Genomic DNA, 24,587 nt, shown 5'->3' on the forward strand with positions numbered 1-24,587 from the left:
TTAGCTCTTTGCACGCCATTTCAGTCATTAATATGTAACGTGGGTCTCCTGACTGAGTCTGACCATCCCCCATCCAATACACTCACAGCACACAACACAACACAACACTGTGTTCATCCGATACCATAATGTTTTAGTGATATCCGATTCAACAAAGAATCGATTCCTTTCATTGATTTGATTCGCAATGCGTTTGTAAGTCACTTGACTTGAATGTAGAACATTTTACGTATTGTAAACAACGAATTTATATCTAAAGTTTACATTTAATTAAATAAAACAGCACCAAAATGCCGCAAGGGGGCTTCAGTGAACAGACTCAAATTAACCGTTCAGATGAACCGATTGGCAGGAATGATTCAGGCTCTTCAGCGTTATTGTGTTTCATTAGAGTGGAGGATTGTGAAGAGCACACAGGAGGATTGGATTCGCGTTCATCTTTCTCTGGTATGTCTTGATGCATGATTTTGTTATTTTTTTAGACTTAACTACAAAAGCTCGTGCTTGAATATGTATATAGACGGGTGTTTTCATGTTATGTCTTTTATTTGTATGCATGATAAACGCGACGCTTGCGCAGTAGTAATTAATATGCATGTGTTACAACTGGATGAATGAAACACCTCTTGTGCGTTAGTTGTGGTATTTATTTAGCTAAATAATTAGTCGAATTAAATAAATAAACTGCAATATTACATAGCCATCTAGTTCAGGGGTAACTATAGAAGAGATCTGCTAATTTATGGGTAGTATAATAAGAAACATGATATTTTAAAATACAGATAATTTATTTAGCATATTAAGGATGCAGTTAAAAGTAGTTGGCATTTGTTTATGTTTTAAACCTTTAAAAAAAATACAAAGTTATTGTGTTAGTTTACAAAACCCTTCATAAAACATATATAATGCAAAGATAAGGATGCACGACTACTGTCAGGATTTTTTGTATTCTCATAGATTTTCATAGAAAATAAAATGCTTAAACTGATTAATTTTTAATCTAAGACAGTGTTTTTAAAGTTTATGAAATAGAAAATCCAAACGTGTAAATGGTATTTGTATAATGCACTTCTTTTAGTCTGAATGAAGAGGCCAGGACACCTGTTTATATCGGAACCCAAAGATTCACAATAGAGCGTTTCATTAAAAGCACTTTCTGTTCCTCCCCAGAGAGACGTTCCTCTCCTCCAAACGCCCTCACATGATCTACTTAAAAGGTCTGTTGTAATAAATTAGAAGTAGTAAAGATATTTAATCATTATAGCAGGGTGATATTTGATTAGAAACGGCCTCAGACATTTAATTTTTTGATGCATTGGTCTCCCTTCTGTCCCACCATCGTATGCATGTTTGTGTGAACTCAGTCTAAAGCTTAACTAGACTTTTTAAACTAACTACTCATTCACAGACACCAGATGTGTTTCTGTACAAGTCAAAGGTGAAATCCTCCCCTTGAACTCTCCAAGGTCCTGAATTCATGTCCTCATCAACTCATCTGCATTTACTGCCTCTTTGTCCAAGCCGTGGATGTGCTTTAACCATCGAATAGTTAAAAACTATTATTTAGATATACAGAATGTTGACAACCACTTAGAATAATCTAACATTTTAATTGCAATTTGGCAAATTCTCAGCATGAACGGCTGAGATTTTCCACAAGAAATGTAAACTATTGTTATTGCAATCTTTTGAACTTAAAAGCCGAAAAGCGTGGTTCTTTGTATCTTTTGGATGTGAACATATTTATTGGTCCTTATATCATGTTTTTAATCTGTCGGTCAGAATCCGGTATCTCCAGATATTGAGAAATCAAGGAGACTGTGTCCTTAAAGGCTATTATAAACTCCAGGTAGAATATTGAGTCTGAGCACTTATTTATGTGGTGCATTTTCAGGATACATTTCAGTTTCAGACTATGCTGCTTTGGATTTAAAATTACTTTGGGTTGATTTGAATTTGAAACTTCTAAATTCTGAGATTAAATGAGTTAAACACAGAATTGTGAGGTAGTTTACTTCTATTTGAAACTTTTTTATTGTTTGCTGTGGACCTCGTATTCGTATTCATGTGCACTCTTAAAGGGCACCTGTCATGAAAAATCCACTTTTACAAGGTGTTCAGACATAAATGTGTGTTGGCAGTGTGTGAACACAACAACCCTACAATGAAAAAAATCATAGTTTTAATCCCCATTAAACTAAAGCAGTCTCAATAGGCTGTTCTGATTTTCTTGTAAATGTGATTTCACACTGATAAAGTCCCACCCACGGCCACTGACTAAGGGTACATTCACACGGGGCGAAAGCATTAACGCTTCTCATTTACTTTTAATGTGTGATGTCATGCGTGGCTGAACAGAATTGTGGATCCGTCAACGTCACGTCACTGCCGTTTTTTTCAACTTTTCAAGCACCAACGCATACGTCAGCCAATCAGATCGCCTTAGGCAAATAACCTAGTGCGAGCCAGCCAATTACGTTTATGCAAAAAGGGAGCATGTTTTGCGGCCACTGTGATTGGTTGTTGGCCACGCTTCAGACAAGCCTTCCGTCAAGCATTAACGCTTTCCTGCATTACCTTAGGCCCTGTCCGAAATGGCACACTTCATGAGGACTTTTGGTCTTGTGGCCTTAAATTGTGCGTGCTCTCTTAGTCTACGAGTCCGTAGGGTGTCCCATCTGTCATTTTTACGCTCCGAAGTGTGCTCATCAGCGCCTTCTTTGCACCCTTGATGCGGTCTTCGCAAAGCCCGCACTGCTGCAGCCTCCACGCACTTTACCAACCCAGAAGTCCTTGCAAAAGAGCAATCAGATGACGGCTGGGAGGAGTTCACACTGATGGGCAACTTCTCTTTCTATTTCCGGCGTAATGCTCGAGTTTGCCCCAAAAATACGACTCGCTTCAAGGGTCCTTAAGGTCTGCACTATGATGTGTGCGACCCCCTGTAGCTGGGCGGCGCGGACAGGCGCCACCTGATGCCGCCGGTGTGCGTATACTTATAAAAAGCAACGTGTTCGATTTTTTTTTTTAGAACGGTGTGGTGGTGAGCTGCGCTTCCGGTGTGCGACCCCCTTTACAGCATTTATCACCCCAGTTACTCGTTCCTTAAGCTGGTTACAGTGCTAATTTATGTTTCAGTGATTTATTTATTAGTTAACATTGTCTGTTAACTATTATTGAACATGTCTTACCCCCCAGTCACATTAGCTACAAGCAACAGAGACAGAGCGACAGGCTACCATTCATTTTCAATGGAAGTGGCCGTTTGCCAGCGACAAGTGACTAGCTCGCCGCTGCGCGAGCAAGGCGGGGCCAAAATAGACAAGCAGGCTATTTTATGCAAATGCTGAGCGATGCGACAAAGCGACTGCCAATCAGAGTGAAGGAGCAGCGTGACGTAGGTCTGTGGTCGAGTCTGAGAAAATAATTCAAGATGGCGGAAAATGCGTATTTATGTATATATCTGGGGCCTCATGTATAAAACTGTGCGTGGGATTCTTACTAAAAGTCTACGTACGCACAAAAGCCAAAAATGGCATACACCAAAAATTATGAAGACTTATAAAACAAAGTAATGTTCCCTTTATAAATCACAGATCACCTGCAAGTGTGTGTACATGATTCATCCTAATATCCCACCCTGCAAGCCCATTCTCCCATCAAGTTTGTTTTTTTATAAATCACAACCTTTGCGTGGGAACTGGCGTACGCACGTTTCCAGCCCTGTTTTGTGTGTACGCATGCTTTATACATGAGGCCCCTGATAAGTTTGGCATTTTATCTCATATATTTTGTTACTTTTATCGAGAAATAAATACTTTTAAATCCAAAAACACTGTTCTTGTAACTTAACAATACCTCTAAAGTGACTTTTGATACCGCTTTGAGAAACTACCAAAGGAACGCCCATCAAGCGAGTGCGCGTCGCTCGGTGTCGTTCACTTTTGTAGCTAATGTGACTGTAGGGTTACTGTGTAAAATAGAGAGGATTTTTGCCTCGAGGAAGAGAAGCAAATGTCTCTCCATGACTGGTGGTTGGAGAGGAAGAGAGATGTCACCCGATAAGGAAAGCCAGAGTCAAAGTGATTTAAAATAGATAACACTTTAAAATAGTGTACTGATAAATCATGTGTTCAAATTAAACGTGTTTTTTTAGCAAATGGATGTCTTTTTAGTGACAGGAGTGTAAATGAGATCAGGACTTCTACATTTAATCGTATGAGCACCATTGCCCGATGTGTTCAGATTAACTTGTGCCATCATGGCGTTTTTTATAGACAGATTGATTACGCTGTTCTCTGGTGATCCATGAAACATGATCTTGGCTGCTGGATCTCAGAGTCTCACGTGTGTCTGATCAAGAGTGGATATCAGCTGTGCCGTGACCTTGCTTTAGCTCACACCAACACGTGCAGATTCTCCTACACAGTTTTGGCTTCCCTGCATTGATCTCACAGTGCAACCTTACCCAAGTTTCTGTCGGTCTGTGAGATAGATGGAAACTAATTGAAGACTCGGCTGGTGGGAGTTATTGATCGAGGATCAGCGTTTAAGTGAAGGCGGAACGGATGAAATGCTGAGAGATGTGAGATTTATGCACAGAGCTATGGCAGTATATTTATCAGCACCTCTGGAAATGTTTAGGTTGCCAAACACACATACTAAAAAACACATGAGATTTCAGCAATGAATTTTGGGCTCTTTTTTGGGGTTGGGCAAATTTGACGTGTCTCCTTCAGGATTTCAGAGAAGATCTCTACAAACTGTTTCAATAAACTCAATATTTCTTAGATATTTATCATTGCACTTATTGCAGTGCTTTAATTTTATATAGCTGTGTGTTTACATAAGAGGTCTGCTCGTGTCCAAAGAAATGTACCCAAAATGACCCGAAACACTTTTTACCCGAACCCGTCTTGCATAAATCTTTTTTTAAGAAGAAAGACCAGACCAAGACAAACCCGACTAAATTAGACCCAAGTCTGACCCGACTAAGTGGCAATTTTTGCCGACTGGACCCAAATGTAAACGGCACCGATGTGTGTGCACTCTGCAGCCTTACCAGTCAGACAGAAAGAAATTGCCCTGCTCCATCTATTTTCATTTGTTATCTGACGACGGCACCAAGGTTACCGCTAATGCAGGGTTCACACCAGACGCGGTAGAGACGGCAAGCGCAAGTGATTTACATGTTAAGTCATTGCAAAGACGTGAATAGGCATCCTGCGGCGCGGAATGTGCGACGCGAATGGCACGGAATGCCGCGAGTTGAAAAATCTGAACTTTGGGAAGTTGAAAAATCGGAACTTTGGCGAATTGAAAAATCGGAACTTTGGGAAGTTGAAAAATCGGAACTTTGGCGAGTTGAAAAATCGGAACTTTGGCGAGTTGAAAAATCGGAACTTTGGCGAGTTGAAAAATCGGAACTGGCGAGTTGAAAAATCTGAACTTTGGGAAGTTGAAAAATCGGAACTTTGGCGAGTTGAAAAATCGGAACTTTGGCGAGTTGAAAAATCGGAACTTTGGCGAGTTGAAAAATCGGAACTGGCGAGTTGAAAAATCTGAACTTTGGGAAGTTGAAAAATCGGAACTTTGGCGAGTTGAAAAATCGGAACTTTGGCGAGTTGAAAAATCGGAACTTTGGCGAGTTGAAAAATCGGAACTTTGGGAAGTTGAAAAATCGGAACTTTGGCGAGTTGAAAAATCGGAACTTTGGGAAGTTGAAAAATCGGAACTTTGGCGAGTTGAAAAATCGGAACTTTGGCGAGTTGAAAAATCGGAACTTTGGCGAGTTGAAAAATCTGAACTTTGGTGGATTTCTGCGCCGCGTTAACCAATCAGGACCTTGCTCTAGTAGTGATGTGATTACAGGAAGTGAGCGGAGTCTCAGCAGAGTCACAGAATGACGCAAATTTCCGCCGTTTTTGCCGCCTCTACCGCGGCTGGTGTGAATGCAACATTACAGTGTGCATTCAAAATTGATTGACACATCTGGCTCAACGAAAATTAACCTACTGCCAGCCACACGATGTCGCAGGCGCTCTTGGAAAACATAGGAGGAGTTGGAAAAGGACCCGATGCTCATACGTGAGATAGTTCAGGTCTTCTCGGGTGCATTTGGCAAAAACAAAAAAAATGGATTTTAAATCAAAATCGATCGAAATTACGTCACAACCTCGAACTTCGAATTAAAAAATGAAATCGTCGATGCTGCCACGCCCCCATGTCACGTCCGGACCGGTTGGCTTGCCAAGCGGGAAAAAACACGTGTTGAGTGCTGCAAGTCAACCTCCTCTAACTTCGCTAGCTACAGCTAGTTAAAAGATAGCATGGCAGATGCGGAAGACACCACGCGAGCTGCTCTTTACATGGGAATCAAAAAACAGCAAGCGCCTCCCGCCTTCAGCTGAACTCAATCAGAGCACGCACGCATGCACAGCACAGACCAGTCATTTCTCTGAACTGAGATCTGTTTAACTTATTTCAGTTGCTTAAGAGTTATGAAAAACAGCATTTAAACATGACTTATTGGGGTATAGTCTCACAATCTCGTATGACGGTAATAAAACCGCATTTTTAAGGTGCAAAGTACTGACAGATGTTCATCTGACAGGAAGTTTCATTTTATCAGGTATTTGCGTGTACCTTATGTTTCCACTGGCAGCACGACTAACATGTCAGGCCATCTCCGGGTTCAGGGTCAGATATTATATTTCATAAAAATCTAGTCTAAAAATGGCATAGCTTTTTTGTGCATACAAAAAAAATACAAAAATCAAGAATCGAATCGAACTGTGATATTACAATCGAAAATGTAGTCGAATCGAGGATTTGGAGAATCGGGACACCCCTAAACACTATACAGTATACATGACCCGTGTCCAAGGCACATGTAAAACGTTTAGATTGCTCGGGTGTTAGGTCGGATTATTGTGTGTTTGTTGTTGATAATGGATGCTGCCTCTGTGTTTCACACTTGACTGCACTAAACCAAAGCAAAAGTGTGTGTGTAGATATTTATTGTGTATGCATAGAGAGATCGAGAGAGAGCAGAAGAGCTGACTGGTTGGTTAATGCTGACTGCTTCAGTGATGGATCATTGGTTTGTATGTGATGTTCGATTGGGTTTCATCTGCAATAGCGGCAAGCAGCGAAACCGCTCTGCAGCAGACCAAGAAAACCACAGGCAAGCATTAATAAGGTTGTTTAGGCACAGAATCGAAGGCAGTCCTTTGAATCTCCCTTTGGGTCGTGAAGAAAATTAGACTTCTGAAAGTGAAGAAAAGGCCATTGTTGGCGTGCCATGAACTGAGTTTGAACTCATCTGATATTGGAAAAGCAAAATGAATCCCAAAGTTTCATCTTTTAGAAGTTCCAGTGCAATTAAAACTGAAGGTATTCATTATGCATTTTGCAGACACTATTATACAATGCAACTTACAGCCCACTCATGCTTTACATTTGATCAGTATGTATGTTCACTGGAACACAAATAACAGATATATTTTTACTTTCACCAATTTTCAGTTTGTCTCTTATTTGCTGTAATAACATTTGTGTTATATCGGCCAATTGGCCATACAGCATTCTTAATATCGGTATCTGCCATAAAATACCCATATTGGTCGACCAGTATTTAAGAATATGTTCAGCCCCCTCCTTCCGAGTTAATAGTGCAAAGGTCATGGGTTTGTCACAAGGGGGCTGAACATATTCTTAAATAGTGGTTGACCAATATGGGTCCAATATCATTTTTATGGCAGATGCCGATACCGATATTAAGAATGCTATATGGCCAATTGGCCGATATAACACAAATGTTATTACAATAAATAAGAGACAAACTGAAAAATACATTTGTTATGCATAACATTTATAAATATACCATTTTAAAGAACTATATTTACAAGATTAATTAGCGTGTATCTGACTTACAGTACTTCAAGTGTGTTAAACTAGTGTGGTGTTGTGTTTGACACAACATAACGTCATGTTAAAAAGTAAATAATGATTGAATTTCACTGTCTGTCAGACTTTGGCTTTACATTGAGTGACACTGAGTGTATTTTTTATAACAAACATAAAATTTAAGTAATAGAAATTTGCAGGCCGATTGAAAAGATTTATCGGCCAATGCCGATAACAAAAAAGGTCAAAATATTGGCCAAAATTTGAAGAGTTTCGTTGCAAAACGAGATAACCACCGTTTTTTTAATTGTTCGGAAATCTCGTTTTTTGGTTGTGCATTCCAATTAATTTCAATGCAACTTATATGTTTTGATTTAAACCTTCATAACTTAAAAAATACAGCTAAGTAGCACCATAAAACAAAATAATAACATGATAACATAATAATAAACATGTTTTGTCAAAAATGTAAAAAAATGGATTTATCTCGTTTTGCAACGAAACTCTTCATATATTAATTTATATATTAATTATTAATTATATATATTAAATATTGGCCTATCACTACTCTTAAATGTGCACTGCCTGCTTGGCAGGGGCTCTGCAGTAGCGCTAATAATAGTAAAAAAAAATTAAAATATTTAAAAAAATTGTTAGTTGCTAATTAACTCTTTCACCGCCAGCGTTTTTTTAAAAAAGTTGCCAGCCAGCGCCAGCGTTTTTCATGATTTTTACCAAAGTTTAATGCCTTCCAGAAAATGTTCTTCTTTAAATATATAAACATACAATATACCAAATGAAAGAACAGACCCTCTGCTTTCAAACAAAAAAAAAAAAACGTTTCATCCTACCTTCAGTGGTTCTTTTGTAATCAGCTTTTGAATATGGGTAGGTTTCTGCAAAAACACCACATTTTGAGCAAAAAGCAGAGATAATTCCATTTTTGCGACGGACTTTTCATAGAGATGCGATCTTTAAAACAAACACGGACATGCAGCCGCTTGCCATAGGGCAGTGGCAATACTTCCGGGTTAAAAAAGTTGTGGAAGGGCGCCACCTGGTAGATAATAGCGGTATTGCGGAAAGACGGAAAATCTCGTCATTGGCGGGGAAGCGTTTTCTCTTAATTGACGAGATATCTCGTCAATGGCGGTGAAAGAGTTAATATAGACGGTTTCAACAGTAACAACATAAACAAGGGGCTGTCGTGGTCCGCACGTAACTTCCGGTAAACTCCGCAAAGAATAAATAACAACAAAGTTCTTTAAACGTAGTTTATTTATATAACAAGCAAAAAAACAACACATAGATTACCTAGTAAACCAAAACATTTGTTATTTTCGATGAGGCATTTGTTTAGCAAGTAGTCAGACCATTAAAAAAAAGAAACCGGAAGAAAAGTTCGGATCCAGACGTGTATCGCATCAGCGCGCGTGCGTACGATGAAGCCGTCTATATGCTACTAGTTATACAAACTTTTTAGTTTTTACAAATTTTAGTTCTGGTGTTTAATAGAGATGCACCCATATATCGGCCAATTATATTATCGTCGATAAAGCTATTTTTTCTCACTATCGGCAATCGGTCAATAGTTAAAAACAGCCGATAGTCATGGTCGACATATCCTCTCAATCAAAAGAGAACAGAAAAATGCAATACATTTGAGCTCTGTGTATAGAAAATATAAAGAAACATCACTAATTTAATCTTTCATGTATCGGCAGATATCACACTGAAAAATCGGTATCTGTGATTTTTTTTATCGTGTTTAACAATATAAAGTATCTGTCCTACACTATCAGAAAAATGGTCACAAGAAATGGTCCCAAGCATCACTGGGGTGGTTCCCTTTCAAAAATACATCTTTGCACCTAAAGAGTTCATATTAGTACCTCACAAGTACATATATTGGCACCGAATATATACATATCTGTACCCAAATGGTACATATCAATAGGGTTCTACCCCAGTGACAGCTAGGGACCATTTATTCATTTTTTTCTGACAGTGTAGGTAGATGAAGTGGCCAAGTTGCTAAAGATCAAATTTAAGGGTGTGAGTTTGTTTATCTTTATGATAATAAAACTGATCACTGAATGAGTTATTTTTAGCATAGTTTAATAAATACTTTAGTAAATGTCACTGATATGTTTTGATAATGCATCAGATTTCTCCAGCAGTAGAGATTCAGTTATGAACCCGGGTGGGCGTTTAGTTATTGATGTTGCTGGCCTCAGACCGCTTCAGTTCACTTTGGTCTGATCAATGATATAGATTTTGGGTTTTGCTGTGGTCTGAAGCTGGTGTGACTGTCTGCTAAATAACTTTTAATGAGCAATTATCAGCATTTTGTCACGTTGCTCGACCGCAGTATTGAGCAGTGAGATAACAGTTGAAGAGGAAATGCATATTGTGTTTTAAGCTTTGTTGGCCATAAAATAATGTAAGTTTAGTTGTTTGGCTTGTTGTTTAGTGATATCTGTCTTTTTAAGAGACTTCTGCTGTGGCGCTCCCGTTAATCATTGATCATTTTTCAGGGTGGGGTTGTCAAAGTTCAATTAAATGGATGAACAATCGTCACAAACCATTTTCCATGTGTATGTCTTTGTAAGGCAGTGTTTGTGTGTTAGGGAATTGGGTTTGACAGGTTTCAGTATGTATTACACAAGACACACCTACTAGTCCAACACCGGTCGGATGTAAAGAGTATCTGGTGTCACCCGCAGGTCCTGGAACATCTTTTTTTGGGCTGTTTACCAGGTGAGATATTATCTTAGATAAATAGTTAAGATCTACATCAAACATTGTAAGTCTAATTCATCTTGTGTAAGGAAACCTGTTATCTATGTAAAGAATTAATCGATAGAATATGTTTGAGTCATATTTTAGAAAAGATGGACTTAAAAATTCTGTAACACTTTACGATAAGGTTGTATTGGTTAACACTTGTAAATGCATTAGCTAACAATAAGCAGTCTGTGTAAAGTCAATTGTTTGTAAACACATCATAAATGTTATAAATGTATTGCCGAAACATGTTACAAAGACTGTGAACTATGTAGTACTGAATTGTGGAGTTAAATTGTTAAACAGTTTTCCACATCTGGGATAATCTGGGCGGGGCTAAAACAGTGGCTTGATGACACACTGGAGCCACCGAGCATAGCTCCGCCCCTAACACAATCGTAAGCATCCATTTAGGTTGTAGAGGTATGTGACAGTTAAGAGAGACCCATGAGTAGGCGTGGTTTCAGACAGTAGACACGCCCCCAGCTTTTGAGAGTAGAGAATCCTGCCTGTTTTTACAAGATTTTGATAACTTATTTTATTTATTTGGGGGAACTCAAATTTGGGTGGGTGGTTAATATCAATTTTTTCTATGGTGTGACAAACTCAGAGCACATTTAATATCAAATATTTTGTTAACAAATACAACTTTATTGTAAAGTATAAGTATTACCAAAGAGTAAATTTTTAATGAATAAAATTAGGTTTATTTAAGGGCCTGTAAGATTTCGCTGTAATGCACACGGTCAGAATGCAATTTTGCTGACGTATTCATTTGCACTCATTGTTACAAGCTACCAATATATTCCTTTGAGGTACTAATATGAACTCTTTAGGTGCCCACGTGACAGCTAGGGACCATTTTTTACAATTTTTCTGACAGTCCAGCAAATAGCGTTTTGTCTGTACATAGGTAGATGTCGTGCATTAACACCACTAGGTGTAGCATCATTTTGTCTAATGTCTATTGCTTTTCCATATTGGTATGTGACAGAACTTGCTTTTTCTCTTGGAAATTGCATTGCTGTTGGCTTCAGGTTTGTGCTAATCTGTCCGATGTGAATGAGATAAACTGAAATTGTGTCTACTCCTTCAGGCGGATTGTCGAGACTGCATGAATTTTTATCCTGTCAGAGCGTGAAGAGATATTTTAGGTGAAGAGTATTTGGTTTCCATGCTGTGTGACTGTAGGGATCTATAGCTGTCTGCAATAGCAGGGTGTTGCGGTGCCATTGGTGTTGTTCTTATGGTTCTTATATGTGACCCTGGACCACAAAATCAGTCATAAGGGTCAATTTGCGCGTCAACTTGAGATTTATAAATCACATGAAATAAATATTTTCCATTGATGTATTGTTCGTTGGAATAAAACAATATTTGGCCAAGATACTATTTAAAAATTTGGTATCTAAAAATATCACAATATTGAGAAAATCACCTTTAAAGTTGTCCAAATGAAGTCCTTAGAAACACATATATGACTTTTTTTTATATATACGGTATGAAATGTACAAAATATTTTCATGAGACATGATTTTTGGCATAAGAAATTATAATTTTGACCCATACAATATATTTTTGGCTATTGCCGCAAATATGCGACTTATGACAGGGTCACATATTCTTAATATTTGGCTCTGGTGCCTCATTCAGTGGGGTCTAGATAAAAAAAAATACTTTCCATGAAATGCATTATTATGTCAAACCCACACTAAGTTGACATCAACAAACATTTACAATAGATTGAGAACATATTTAAAGGAAAACACCACAGTTTTTCAATATTTTATTATGTTCTCACCTTAACTTAGACGAATAAATGCATAACTTTCTTTTTTCAATGCGTGCACTTAATCTTTATATAGCGCGTCGTGAATGTGTTAGCATTTAGCCTAGCCCCATTCATTCCTTAGGATCCAAACAGGGATGAATTTAGAAGCCATACTTACTCACCATACTTACTCATGTAACAGTCTTTAAATAGCTAAAACATGGAAGTGTTTGGTGGCTTCTAAATTCATCTCTGTTTGGATCCTAAGGAATGAATGGGGCTAGGCTAAATGCTAACACATTCACAACACGCTGTGCAAAGTTTAAGTGCATGCATTGAATAAAGATATGTATGTATTAAGTTGAGATAAGAACATAGTAAAATATTTAAAAACTGTGGTGTTCTTCTTTAATATTGGCAAACAAGGCAGATTTATTTGATCTGTATTATTGTATCTTGTAAAGCATGTATCTATAGTATACTTAATATATGTTGATTTAATAGCAATGTGTAATGTTTTTTTCATTGCTTGAACCTTTATTTGCTTTAAATGGGGAATCTGCCTGCTACAGGTACATCTACTGCAGATGAAAATGTAAACTTATTTGGCAATGTAAATCTTTACTCCGTGTAATTTCATGTATGCGTTAAACATCTTAGAGGTAAGACGCGTGTGGCGTGTGCCCGTGAAAAGAAATCGACATCACAACCGATGACATCAGATTACATGCTGAGTTACATTGTGCATGCATGACGCAGTATTCAGAGCAACAGAGTAAAAACCGCCCACATGGCTCAGGTTATACGACCGCTGACGTACGTGGGCCTGCCGGTACTCCGTTAACTGGTTGTGAATTATTTATCATCTCGGGCTCAGTTTTAACATCCGTGGATTGTGCAACTCCTGCATTTTTAGAGCAGCAAATCTTTCCAACTTTTGTCACAATTGCAAACTATGTCATTTAAAGGTCTATAAATAAAAGATTAAGAGGTTGAGCACATTATTTCTGCCTAGCTGAGCCTGTTAAGGACAAGAATGTCATTGAGCACAACTGCAGATTTGTGTGCGTGTGCTGCTTGTGCAGACAGAGACTTTAAGATCTGTGGCATGTTTCTCATGCATGCGGAAGCAGCGTGTTGGATGTCCTTACAGTTATTGATTGTAAATCTCAGGGGAGCTGCAGTGAAATTCCTGCAGAGATCTTGCTGCTGATATACAACAACAAAACGGTGTTATGGGTCCGTCTTATCGGTTTAATGACCAATTCAGGTAGCAATAATATTTACGTACAGTAAGACAGATTGTAATTCAGTTTGCAAAAGCTGTCATTTCACTGTCTTGGTTAACTATTGACCCGATATAGTCCGGTTAACCCACTTCTAGCCAAAATAACCTTGAATTTGATTAAATGTTGTTTTTGCAAAAATAACTAGAGATGTTCTGATCCGATATTCTGGATTCGGCATTGGGGCCGATCCGGGCTTTTTGGCTGGATCGGATCGAGGACCGACAACATGACCGATCCAATCATATGGGTGAATCTCACGAAAACTTGGTTTTAAAAATGTCAAGCATAAAAATGTAAAAATTGCTTAAATTTACTTTTTTCCCACCAGACATTGAAAACAAAGTCTGGAGTAAATGGGAACATTAATTTAAAAACTTATCATTTAACACTTTTTTCAAAATGTGTTATATTATGACATATTTTCAAAATTACATGACAAACCTGAAAGAACATAATTTGGAGATTCTGCACATGCATTTAAAATCAAAGTATTATGCTTCTATTAATTAAATTAACATTTAATAAGAATCTGTTGCGGTAATGATAATCAAAATGTCGTGTAAGCATTCTGACAAGACAATATTTCAAATTAACTGTAAAAAAAATGATCTTACCTGGTAGTCATCTTGAAGTAACTGGTCCATGTGCTTGGTCACTCAAAATCAAACTTTATTAAAATTCTGTATGTGTGCTTAAACTGTTCTCAAAAAGTGTTGCGGAGGATGAGAACATCAGGCATGGACACATCAGTTTCCTAATTTTTCTTCATTATTATTATACATGAATATTCAGTAAATATTTTTTCTGTCATCTAAAGTAGTCTAGCAAAACATCCACCCATTCTTAATATTTTTGTGTTAATTTGATTAAATGACAACATAACGCATGTTCAAACACAGCCGGACACATTGCGGTAATGAGAATTTCAGCAGAAAATGAGATAAAATTTCCAATTATAAATTCTTATGTTGAAATCACACATTGTGCAAGGTAGAACACAGTATTGTGTTAATTCTGATGCTTTTTAATGTTACTATATTACACATTTTAAAGCTAAAATCATTAGTGCCGTGGTGTTTCAATGGTTTCGTGAGAATCACCCATATACTGTGCGTTAGCCATGGTTGTTACTGACAAGCTATTAAAAGGACAAAGTAATAAAAGGTTCAGTCAAGCACATAATTCCCAAAATAACAATCTGCACACTGAAGTGGTTTCACTATGACAGTTTTACGCAATTAAGGAAAAAATATTTAGCATACTTACTTAATTGATCAAACGTACCTATTATATGTTCTCCAAAACACTGCCATGATTAATAATTAGCCTACTAATGTTTCCTGTAACTTGTAAATCATTTTAAATTATTGATTTTTACATTTAAAATTATACTAGATGTAGCAGAAAGCACACATTGGGGCAGGTATCGGTATCGGCTGATATTCAGAAATGAAAAAGTGGTATCGGAACATCCCATAAAATAACTTGTGTTATTCCATCATGTAATTAACAGTTTGCTTTCATTATTTTATTTCTATAAAATTTTCATTCACTAAAGCTAATTTTGCGATGCCTTAGCTTAGACGTCTGGGCTGTGTTTGGACAGCTATTAGACGTATTTTAAACACAAAATTGCTTACTGGAAAAACAACAAAGAAAAATGTAAGACATGTTAAAGAAATATTTGTTACCAAAGTTATGCTCCTATAGATTAACTAGTAGTAGAGTATTGTGTTAGCAGCAAGCGGCAACCTTTCCGTCTATATCTTGAAGCTAACGTGGAAGTGACTTAAACTGCAATACAGCAACTGGCCACTAGAGTTCCCATAGACCCCCATGTTAAAATGGCCAACTTTACAGCAGAAATAAATATGTTTACAGCCTGGTACAAAAAGTGTTTTTGGTCTATATAGCTAATGTTGTCATTTATGACAACTGTGAGGTGGTGTAACTTATTTTGTAACTCATTTGTTTAAATTATATTAAGCTTTAAAGTTCTGCATAATTAAGGGCGTGGCCACTTGAGTGACAGGGGAACTGCCAGTGCTGTCACTATTGTCGAGCTAGGCAGGCGTAGTTTCAGCAACCAGGCACCTCAGCTCCACCCACGTCCCGCCTCTTTGCCTATTTTCGGCTGTCTGCGAGGGATGCGATGCCAAGATGGCGACAACTATTGGCTTCAGAAATGCTCTTCACAAACTTACTTATGTCACAGACATTCAAGCATTTAGTAGACACTTTTATTCCAAACAACTTTTTAAGCACTTTATAATACTAAATACTATGGTACATAAATATAGTAATCCAACAGGACCATTGTATAATCTAGCGTGCTGTTATCATTAACATAAAAAGTACCAAACACGGTTGTGAAATCTGGATGAGCTGTGAGGAGATGAAGTGCAGCTCTTCTGGTATTTTTAAGTGCTGATTCATTGATGCTGTGTATATATATTACAATACAGCACATACAGTACTGCATTATTCACAAAGCCCTCTACCTTCAGACTTTGTACGGTGTACGTTTAAGAAGGTTAAGATAAGTTATCTAACAAGGACATCACAGCATTCCTTCTAACATCTGTCATGTCACTTTCCATTCATCATCGTTGAGATTTATCTTCATCACATTTAATCAGGGATGTGTAGAGTACAATACATCCTTTAAGATTTTGCAGATTATTAACTCATTACGCCAGCCTTTTTTTTAAAAAGTTGCATTTTTGTGATTTTCTCAAGTTTCACAAAATGCCTTCCAGGAAAATTTTCTTCTTTAAATTTATAACCATACAAATATATCAAATGAAAGAACAAACCCGCTGCTTTCAAACAAACAAAACAAAAACAAAACGGGGGAAAAAAAAACGTTTCATCCTCCTATTTTCATTTGTTCCCTTTTTATAACCTCTCAAATATGAGTAGGTTTCTTCAAAAATACCAAGTTTTGAGCAAAAAGCTGAGATAATTGCATTTTTGAAAAGATTCAAAATGATTAATAAAACATACTTGGAGTTTAAAATTAATTAAATTAGTTTTTGCTTCAGTTTTTTTATAAATTTGGTAAGAGCGCCATCCAGTGAATAATAGCAGAATTACAGATTACAGTAAAACTCGTCAGGAAAGCGTCATTGGCAGAGATTTTTTTTCTTAATTGACGAGATAACTCATCAATGGCGGGAAAAGAGTTAATGGTAAAATAATAAAAAAATATGAAAATCGTATGTTATCTTCGTACTAATTCATACGAATTAGCCGACTCGCAAAATATGTACGAATTCTTGTGAGATCAGGTTGGCTGTAAAATGGCTCTTTAAAGTTACCATTATTTCTGTGTTTTTGAAGCTTTGATTGTGTTTATAGTGGGCAATATAACATGTGTTTATATTTCACGTGTTAGTTTTCACACAATTGACTTATCTGTATAGCGCTGTTTTTACTGTCCTAAAAACGGGCTGATGTCGTCTTTGTTCTATGAAGTCCCTCCTTCAGAAATACGTAATGAGTTTTGATTGTGTAGTTTGTTTAGTATGTTGTGATTCGACAGCAGCTTAGCTTGCCTTTAGCTTAGCTGGCGACTGACGTATTCCTGTGGGCGGAGTTTAGTCAAAAAACTGTTCTAGTGACGTCATTAAAGCAGGAAGTAGAGGACTGTAGTCCAAACCAGCCGTTCGCTGTAGGCTGTGAAAGGGGAAATCTGTTAAAGAAAATAAAATGCCTGGCAGTGAACTTTGAGCTTTAGCATTTTACAGGTATGCTATTATAGCACTAACTAGGGTTTAAAAATAGGATCAGGAAGAACGTGACCTTTATGCACATTTTCACCTTAATTACTGTGCTTCTTTTTAACTGATTTTACTACTTGATTTATAATTTCCAGAGAGCACAACATCATAAAACCATTTTTATTTTGTCTTCTAACTAAAAATGCAGTGAAAAAAATATGGAGGAATAAGCGTACATATTTCAAAACAAACAGAAACCCTAAAGTTGAATTCCCACCCCCTCTTCACCCCCCAGCTCCCACCCATCACTGTCAGAATAACTCAAGTCAAATGTGATTAGTCACACACACACACACGCTGTTGCACCCCAACATCAAGGATACAGAAGCTGAACTACATCTGCAGTTACTCAACTCAACCAGATAGTTATCTAGTAATAAACGGTGTGAAATAGATCAGAAGTGTGGTGTAAAGAGGTTAAGATGCGCTGTGATTGGTTTGGTGGGGATCTTACGTGCCCGGGGTATGAATGCAGCCTGTATCGCGGTCCATCGCAGGGGATCGGGTAAGCCTTTTGTTGCATTTCTCCTTTTAAATTCAAGTTTTGAAGCCTTCTCCGTGACCACAGATGGTATGATGACATTTGTTTGGGGGATTTGTTTTTGCCGTCCGACTCGTAACACACATGCTTATTGGAGTTTGTATTTGAATGCATTTAAACGTGCAGTAATCTTTGTTGTGTTGGCTTGCATTGCATTTGTTTGGGGTTGTATGATTGTCTCGTATCATTTAAATGATCGTTTACATACTTGCTTAAATGACTTTCAATAATGTGCTTTCAATGTTTAATAGTATTTGGTATGTGATCTATTTCAGCTCCCGCAATATAGACTAAGTCAAAGCTAAACAATAGTTATGATGCTCAACCACTTTTACCGATCTTTTGTTTCTCATGCCAAAAAGAGCCATGTGCTGTGTTGAAAGCTCCTCCCACTTGCCCCGTTCCATTTGAAAGGATTAACAAAAACACCACACAAAAATGAGAGCAAAGATCTTTTAAATGTCACACTTTTGTTGTCAGTTTTGATTAATATGTTTTTGTCTCTCTAATGTGTTCCCATTGACCCAATTCCTGAGCCCCCCTTCCATCCCCCTATTAAAAAAAGTCAAACCCAACCTCCAATCGCCCGAAAATCAGAATGCATTGTCCTGTCAGGTCCCCATGACATCATCACTGTTAGCCAATTATTTTTCTATGACATCATGCATTCAGGTCGTCAGGAATGATAATTGACGTCTGTCAGTGTGATGATAAGATATCACTCATTGAAAATAAACTGATGATGATGTAATCACTTCCTGTGGTTCACAGTGAGCCGTCGGGTTTGTTTTAAAGTAAAATTCCGTCTGGAAAGAAGAAATCAATGAGTGGTTTTGTTGAGATGAATCACATAAGTGGAGCAGAAAGACATTTAAAGTGGCAGTGATTTAATCACATTCAATTGGGATGGACCAACGCGTTTGTCTTTTCGTGTTAAGACTGACCATTATAGTAACTTTTCTCTATGTGAGGATATAAATCCTGAGAGATTTCACATGAGGATAAAAATAACATCCTTTAAGAAAAAGTCACTAGATTCTTCAAAGGTTCAGGTCAGTAGTCTACATCAATCATTTAATAACAAGAGAAGATATATATCCTTAAAGTTTTATCAGTAAGTGAAGATTCTATGAATGTAGGTTATTTTTACTTTTAAATAATTTGACACATTATTTTAAATGGTTCATGTCATCCTAAGAAAGTTTAAATAAGAGTTTATTGTTAAAAGTTCATATCATACTGTATAAGATGCAATTTGAAGTTGTGTCAACATATGTTTTATGTTATTTTAACTTATCAAATTAAGTTAAGCAATTTCAAGTAATATTAACTCTTAGCCAAAATTTAAAATGGTTAGTGAAGGAAATCGATTGGTTTAATATAACCTTGTAAATTCATGTTAAAGGTGCCAAAGAATGCATTGAAATAATATGTTAAATTATTTTCTGATATCTACATTGTCTTTATTACACTGCAAAAAATGATTTTTAAGAAAAAAAATTCTTATTTTTGTCTTGTTTTCAGTAAAAATATTTTAAAATTCTTAAATTAAGATACTTTTTCTTGATTAGCAAAATGAACCAAGAAAATAAGTCTAGTTTTTAGACCATAAATATCAAATGTAAGAGATTTTGTTCATAAAACAAGCAAAAAAAAAAATCTGGCAATGAGGTAAGCAAAAAAATATTGAATATTTTTCTTAAACACTAAATTCAAGAAAAAACTGCTTACCCCATTGGCAATTTTTTTTTTTTTTTGCTTGTTTTATGCACAAAATAGACTTTTTTGGGTTGTTTTGCTCATAAAGAAAAACCATCTTAATTTAAGAATTTTTAGATATTTTTACTGAAAACAAGACAAAAATACTAAGAATTTTTTTCTTGAAAATCAATAAATGAGTTGCAAAGCAGTTATGCCAGAAAACATAACATTTAATTGAATTTGTGCTTAATACAAGCCCAAAAAAATAAAAATCTGCAATGGGGTAAGAAAAAAACCCCAATTTTTTTCATAAAAACTTAATTCAAGAAAAAATTTCTTACCACATTGGCAGATTTTTTTTTTGCTTGTTTTAAGTACAAATTTATGTAAATTGTATAATTTTTGTCTGTAAACTAGACTTAATTTCTTAAGTAATTTATTCTTGATTTAAGATTTCTTTAGATATTTGTACTAAAAACATAACAAATATACTACGTTAAAAATGCCGGGTTATTTACAGCTCAGTGTTGGGTTAAGTTAACCCAGAAAATGTTATATTGGACCTAACAATGGATTAAAACAACCCAGCATATGTTAAATTACAACCCAATGGGTTGGGTTTGTTCTTTTTGACTCAACCATGGCTTGAAAATAACCAACCTTTTTTTTTGGAGAATAAATATAAAATAAAGGTTAGAGAGAAATAAGGGATAAAAAGCATTAAAAGTACATTTGAAATAAGTTGCAAACATCATTTATATTAAATTGAACCTCCTTATTTGACTATTACCATTTTTTCTGATTTTGTCTTTTCTACAGTTCATGGTGAATTTCATTTGTTCTTCAAGTCTGCACCACTGAATCTCACAGCATGTCGGGAGCCTACGATGAGGCCGCTATGTCCGATGAAACTACAGACAGTTTCTGGGAGGTCAGACTCATTTCTATTCTGTGCCGAGTTTAATGTCATGAATCATTAATGTGCATATAAATGTCTTTGTGTACAACCATCCATAACTATTAAGATCCTGTCTTGTTATTTTGGATGATTGTCCAGTTTGTTGGCTGATGTTTCTTGACCAGTTTCCTTGTTATCTTATTGACTGATTGACCTTTAACACTGTGAGCTGTATGTCCTTGTAAATGTCAAATCCGCATCATATTGATCAACAAGATGTTAACATAATGTTAAATGAACTTTACACGAGATGAATTAAAAGTTGATATTAACCAATAACATATAATCTTCTTATTTTCACTTAGCAATTATTAAATTCTTGGTGCAGATCCACATTACCCATAATTCCCAACTGGGAATTTTCAAATAATGTTTTTACTTATAATGTAAAGATTTTTTTTTTAAATTGTATAAATAAATATGCTTTTTATTGATGTATGGTTTGTTAAAAATAGGACAATGTTTGGCCGAGATACAAATCTGGAATCTGGCGGGGCCAAAAAATCCAAATATTGAGAAAATCGCCTTTAAATTTGTCCAAATAAAATCCTTAGCAACACATATTACTAATTATGATTTTTTTTATATTTGCAGTAGGAAATGTACAAAATATATTCATGGAGCATGATCTTTACTTAATACCCTAATGATTTTGACATAAATAAAATCGACCCATACAATATATTGTTGGCTATTGCTACAAATTCCCCTTGCGACTTGTGAAAGGTTTTGTAGTCCCGGGTCAGATATTTTAAAGACTGTCTGTTTTACCAGGTTGGGAACTACAAGCGAACAGTGAAGCGGATAGAAGATGGTCATCGTCTCTGTAACGACATGATGAATTGCATACAGGAGCGTGCCAAAATAGAAAAGTCTTATGCCCAGCAGCTCACCGACTGGTCGAAGAGATGGAGACAGCTTGTGGAAAAAGGTATAAAGTCATTTTTGAAATCCTCCCACCGATGCAAAGTGACCATCCTAAAAAGCAAATGTTTCTCATCCTGAATAAACTTGACCTTCACATTTAATAATTTTCTACATTGTTTACTGGCATGCCGTCCGTCTCACAGGACCACAGTATGGTACTCTGGAGAGAGCCTGGCTCGCCATGATGACCGAGGCTGAGAAAGTCAGCGAGTTGCATCAGGAGGTTAAAAATAATCTGCTGAACGAGGACTTGGAGAAGGTGAAGAACTGGCAGAAAGATTCCTACCACAAACAAATGATGGGCAGCTTTAAAGAGACCAAAGAGGCTGAAGAGGGCTTCAGAAAAGCCCAGAAGCCCTGGGCCAAAAAACTCAAAGAGGTGAGAGAACCAAACATTTCTAACGGGTGTCATACACAGTTTCTTATGAACAAAAAAAAATCAATCTGAAATGTCTTCCTTGAATGTTCTGTCTATACAAATGCTAATATATACAACTTCTGGCCGTGTGTAGATACAAAGATAATTTAAAAAACAAATGAGATCCGCACACAAAAACTGGGCCAAAAAGCTGAAAGGATTTTATTATCCCGAGGCCATAAAAGTGCAAATGTGCAAAAAAGTGCAAGTTTTGATTTGATTTGATTTTTGGTGTTTTGTCTATAAGGATAATGCCATTTAAAATGGAGAAAAAATACTAAATTATTTACTTAAAGGGATAGTTCACCCCCCAAAATTTTTTTGTCATCATTTACTCACCCTCAAGTGGTGACAAACCTGTAAAAATGTCTTTGTTATGCTGAACACAAATTAAGATATTTTGAAAAATGTTAATAACAAACAGATCTGGGGCACCATTCACTTCCATACACTACAAAAAAGTTATTTTAAGAAAAATGTTCTTAGTATTTTTGTCTTGTTTTCAGTAAAAATATCTAAACATTCTTAAATTAAGATGCTTTTTCTGAGCAAAACGACCCAAGAAAATAAGTCTAGTTTTTAGACCAAAAATATCAAATTTATGTGATTTTTTGCATAAATCAAGCATAAAAATCTGCTAATGGGGCAAGCAAAAAAATCTTGAACATTTTTCTTAAACACTAAATTCAAGAAAAATTTGCTTACCCCATTGGCAGATTTTTTTATGCACAAATTAAATGCAATATTTTTGCATAAAAAATATTTAAAAAATAAAAAATTTAATTTTATATTTTTGGTCTAAAAACTAGACTTATTTTCTAGAAAAAAGCATCTTTTTAATTTTTTGATATTTTTTACTGAAAACTAGACAAAATTACTAAGAAAAATTTTTCTTGAAAATATTTTTTTGCAGTGTACCCCATTGGCAGATTTTTTTGCTTGTTTAATGCACTAAATCACTAAAAAAGGATTTTAATTTAATGAATTGAAAACAAGACCAAAATGCTAAGAAAATGTTTTCTTGAAAATCATTTTTTGGAGTGTAGTATTATTTACTCCTACTATGGAAGTCAATGGTGCCCCAGATCTGCTACAAACATTTTTCAAAATATATTTCTTTGTGTTGAGCAGAACAAAGAAATGTATACAGGTTTGTAACAACTTGAAAGTGAATTAATGATAACATCATTTCATTTTTTGGGTGAACTATCCCTTTAATATGCCGAGATATTAATAGAATGCTTAGTTTTAGTTTAGTTTGGTTTACTTAAGCTTTTTTGTCACAACTCTTGTCATTTTTATTTTCAGTTGGAAACGGCGAAGAAAACGTACCACATGGCCTGCAAGGAAGAGAAAATAGCATCAACAAGAGAGGCCAATAGCAAAGCAGAAGCATCTGTGACATCAGACCAGCAAAAGAAACTTCAGGAGAAACTGGACAAGTGTAAAAATGACGTTCAGAAGGTCAGCCAAAAATAGTCTTCATGCACTTTTTTTTTAAATGGCCCAGAAAAGTGAATCTAAGTATCATTCGTGACCCTGTCTGATAATATTATGATGAGATGAGGAGTATCAAAATTTGATTTCAATTTTTTACATGACCTTACTCAGTCTGATATTAAGGTTATATTTTCACAGAATGGTCTTTACATTATATACAACGATTTTTATTTTACTACTATGTCAATTGAACTTTACACCAAAACATCAGCTTTCCATGCTCACCACAACTGTATTGATATATAACAGGCCACTGAAACATCTTTACATGATTTTATCTGCTATTCATTACAGCAGAAGGTCCAGATCCCCTGAGCTCAGTTTTATTGTTCCTCTCTGGATCCCGCAGACACGTTCAATAAATTGCACAGCCAATTCATTAGCCTTTAACCTCACTGCATCCATTATAAGCACTTAAACACAAAGTCCCAGTGGACTCAGATAGGCCTGATCTGAGATCAGCCTGAAACGACACAGTGGAACAGTTGCTCATATAAGTGAAGACTGTAGAAACTTCCCTAATGCACCTGTAATGTCAAACACTTAATCAATACACTGATGCTATTTTATTAGGAAAGAGCAACACGTTGATTATATAAGACACATGTCACTTATGAAAACTATACAGAATTATATTTTGTATAAATAAGATCCATTTGCATGGATTTTTTTGTGTTTTAGGCCAAAGAGAAATATGATAAGAGTCTGGAGGAGCTCGGGAAGTGCACACCGGCGTACATTGAGAACATGGAGGCCGTGTTTGAACCCTGTCAGCAGTTTGAGGAGAAGAGGTTAAACTTCCTCCGTGAGGTTCTTCTAGATATCAAACGACATCTCAACCTCACTGAGAACCAAAGGTCAGCTTTATATTAACTTCATCTTAAAATTTTATTTACATAATATGCTATTAATTGTGACATCTCACGTGAGGCTTTGACTTGCATGAAAACACAGAGATATTTATCATATACCGCAAGCCATCCCACAATTACCGAGATATGACAT

The 24,587-nt window shown here is 36.2% G+C and overlaps 1 protein-coding gene across 3 annotated transcripts in view; it reads left to right on the forward strand.

The window, feature by feature from the left end:
• The first annotated feature begins 301 nt into the window (after window positions 1-301).
• Window positions 302-24,587, forward strand: part of pacsin1b (protein kinase C and casein kinase substrate in neurons 1b) — a 29,832-nt gene continuing 5,546 nt past the window's right edge. The window contains exons 1-7 of one of the 3 annotated variants that reach the window (XM_055212828.2): window positions 359-447; window positions 1,171-1,217; window positions 20,599-20,710; window positions 21,512-21,668; window positions 21,808-22,043; window positions 23,391-23,546; window positions 24,264-24,439. In XM_055212828.2, coding sequence (XP_055068803.1) covers window positions 20,651-20,710; window positions 21,512-21,668; window positions 21,808-22,043; window positions 23,391-23,546; window positions 24,264-24,439 — 785 coding nt within the window. In that variant the 5' untranslated portion in view covers window positions 359-447; window positions 1,171-1,217; window positions 20,599-20,650. Of the gene's footprint in view, window positions 448-1,170; window positions 1,218-10,484; window positions 10,669-20,598; window positions 20,711-21,511; window positions 21,669-21,807; window positions 22,044-23,390; window positions 23,547-24,263; window positions 24,440-24,587 lie in introns of those variants that run through there. The other 2 variants (XM_055212826.2, XM_055212827.2) reach the window with 2 other exon arrangements.

This window comes from Misgurnus anguillicaudatus, chromosome 8 (genome assembly GCF_027580225.2).
Source record: "Misgurnus anguillicaudatus chromosome 8, ASM2758022v2, whole genome shotgun sequence".
Classification (NCBI taxonomy): Eukaryota; Metazoa; Chordata; class Actinopteri; order Cypriniformes; family Cobitidae; genus Misgurnus; species Misgurnus anguillicaudatus.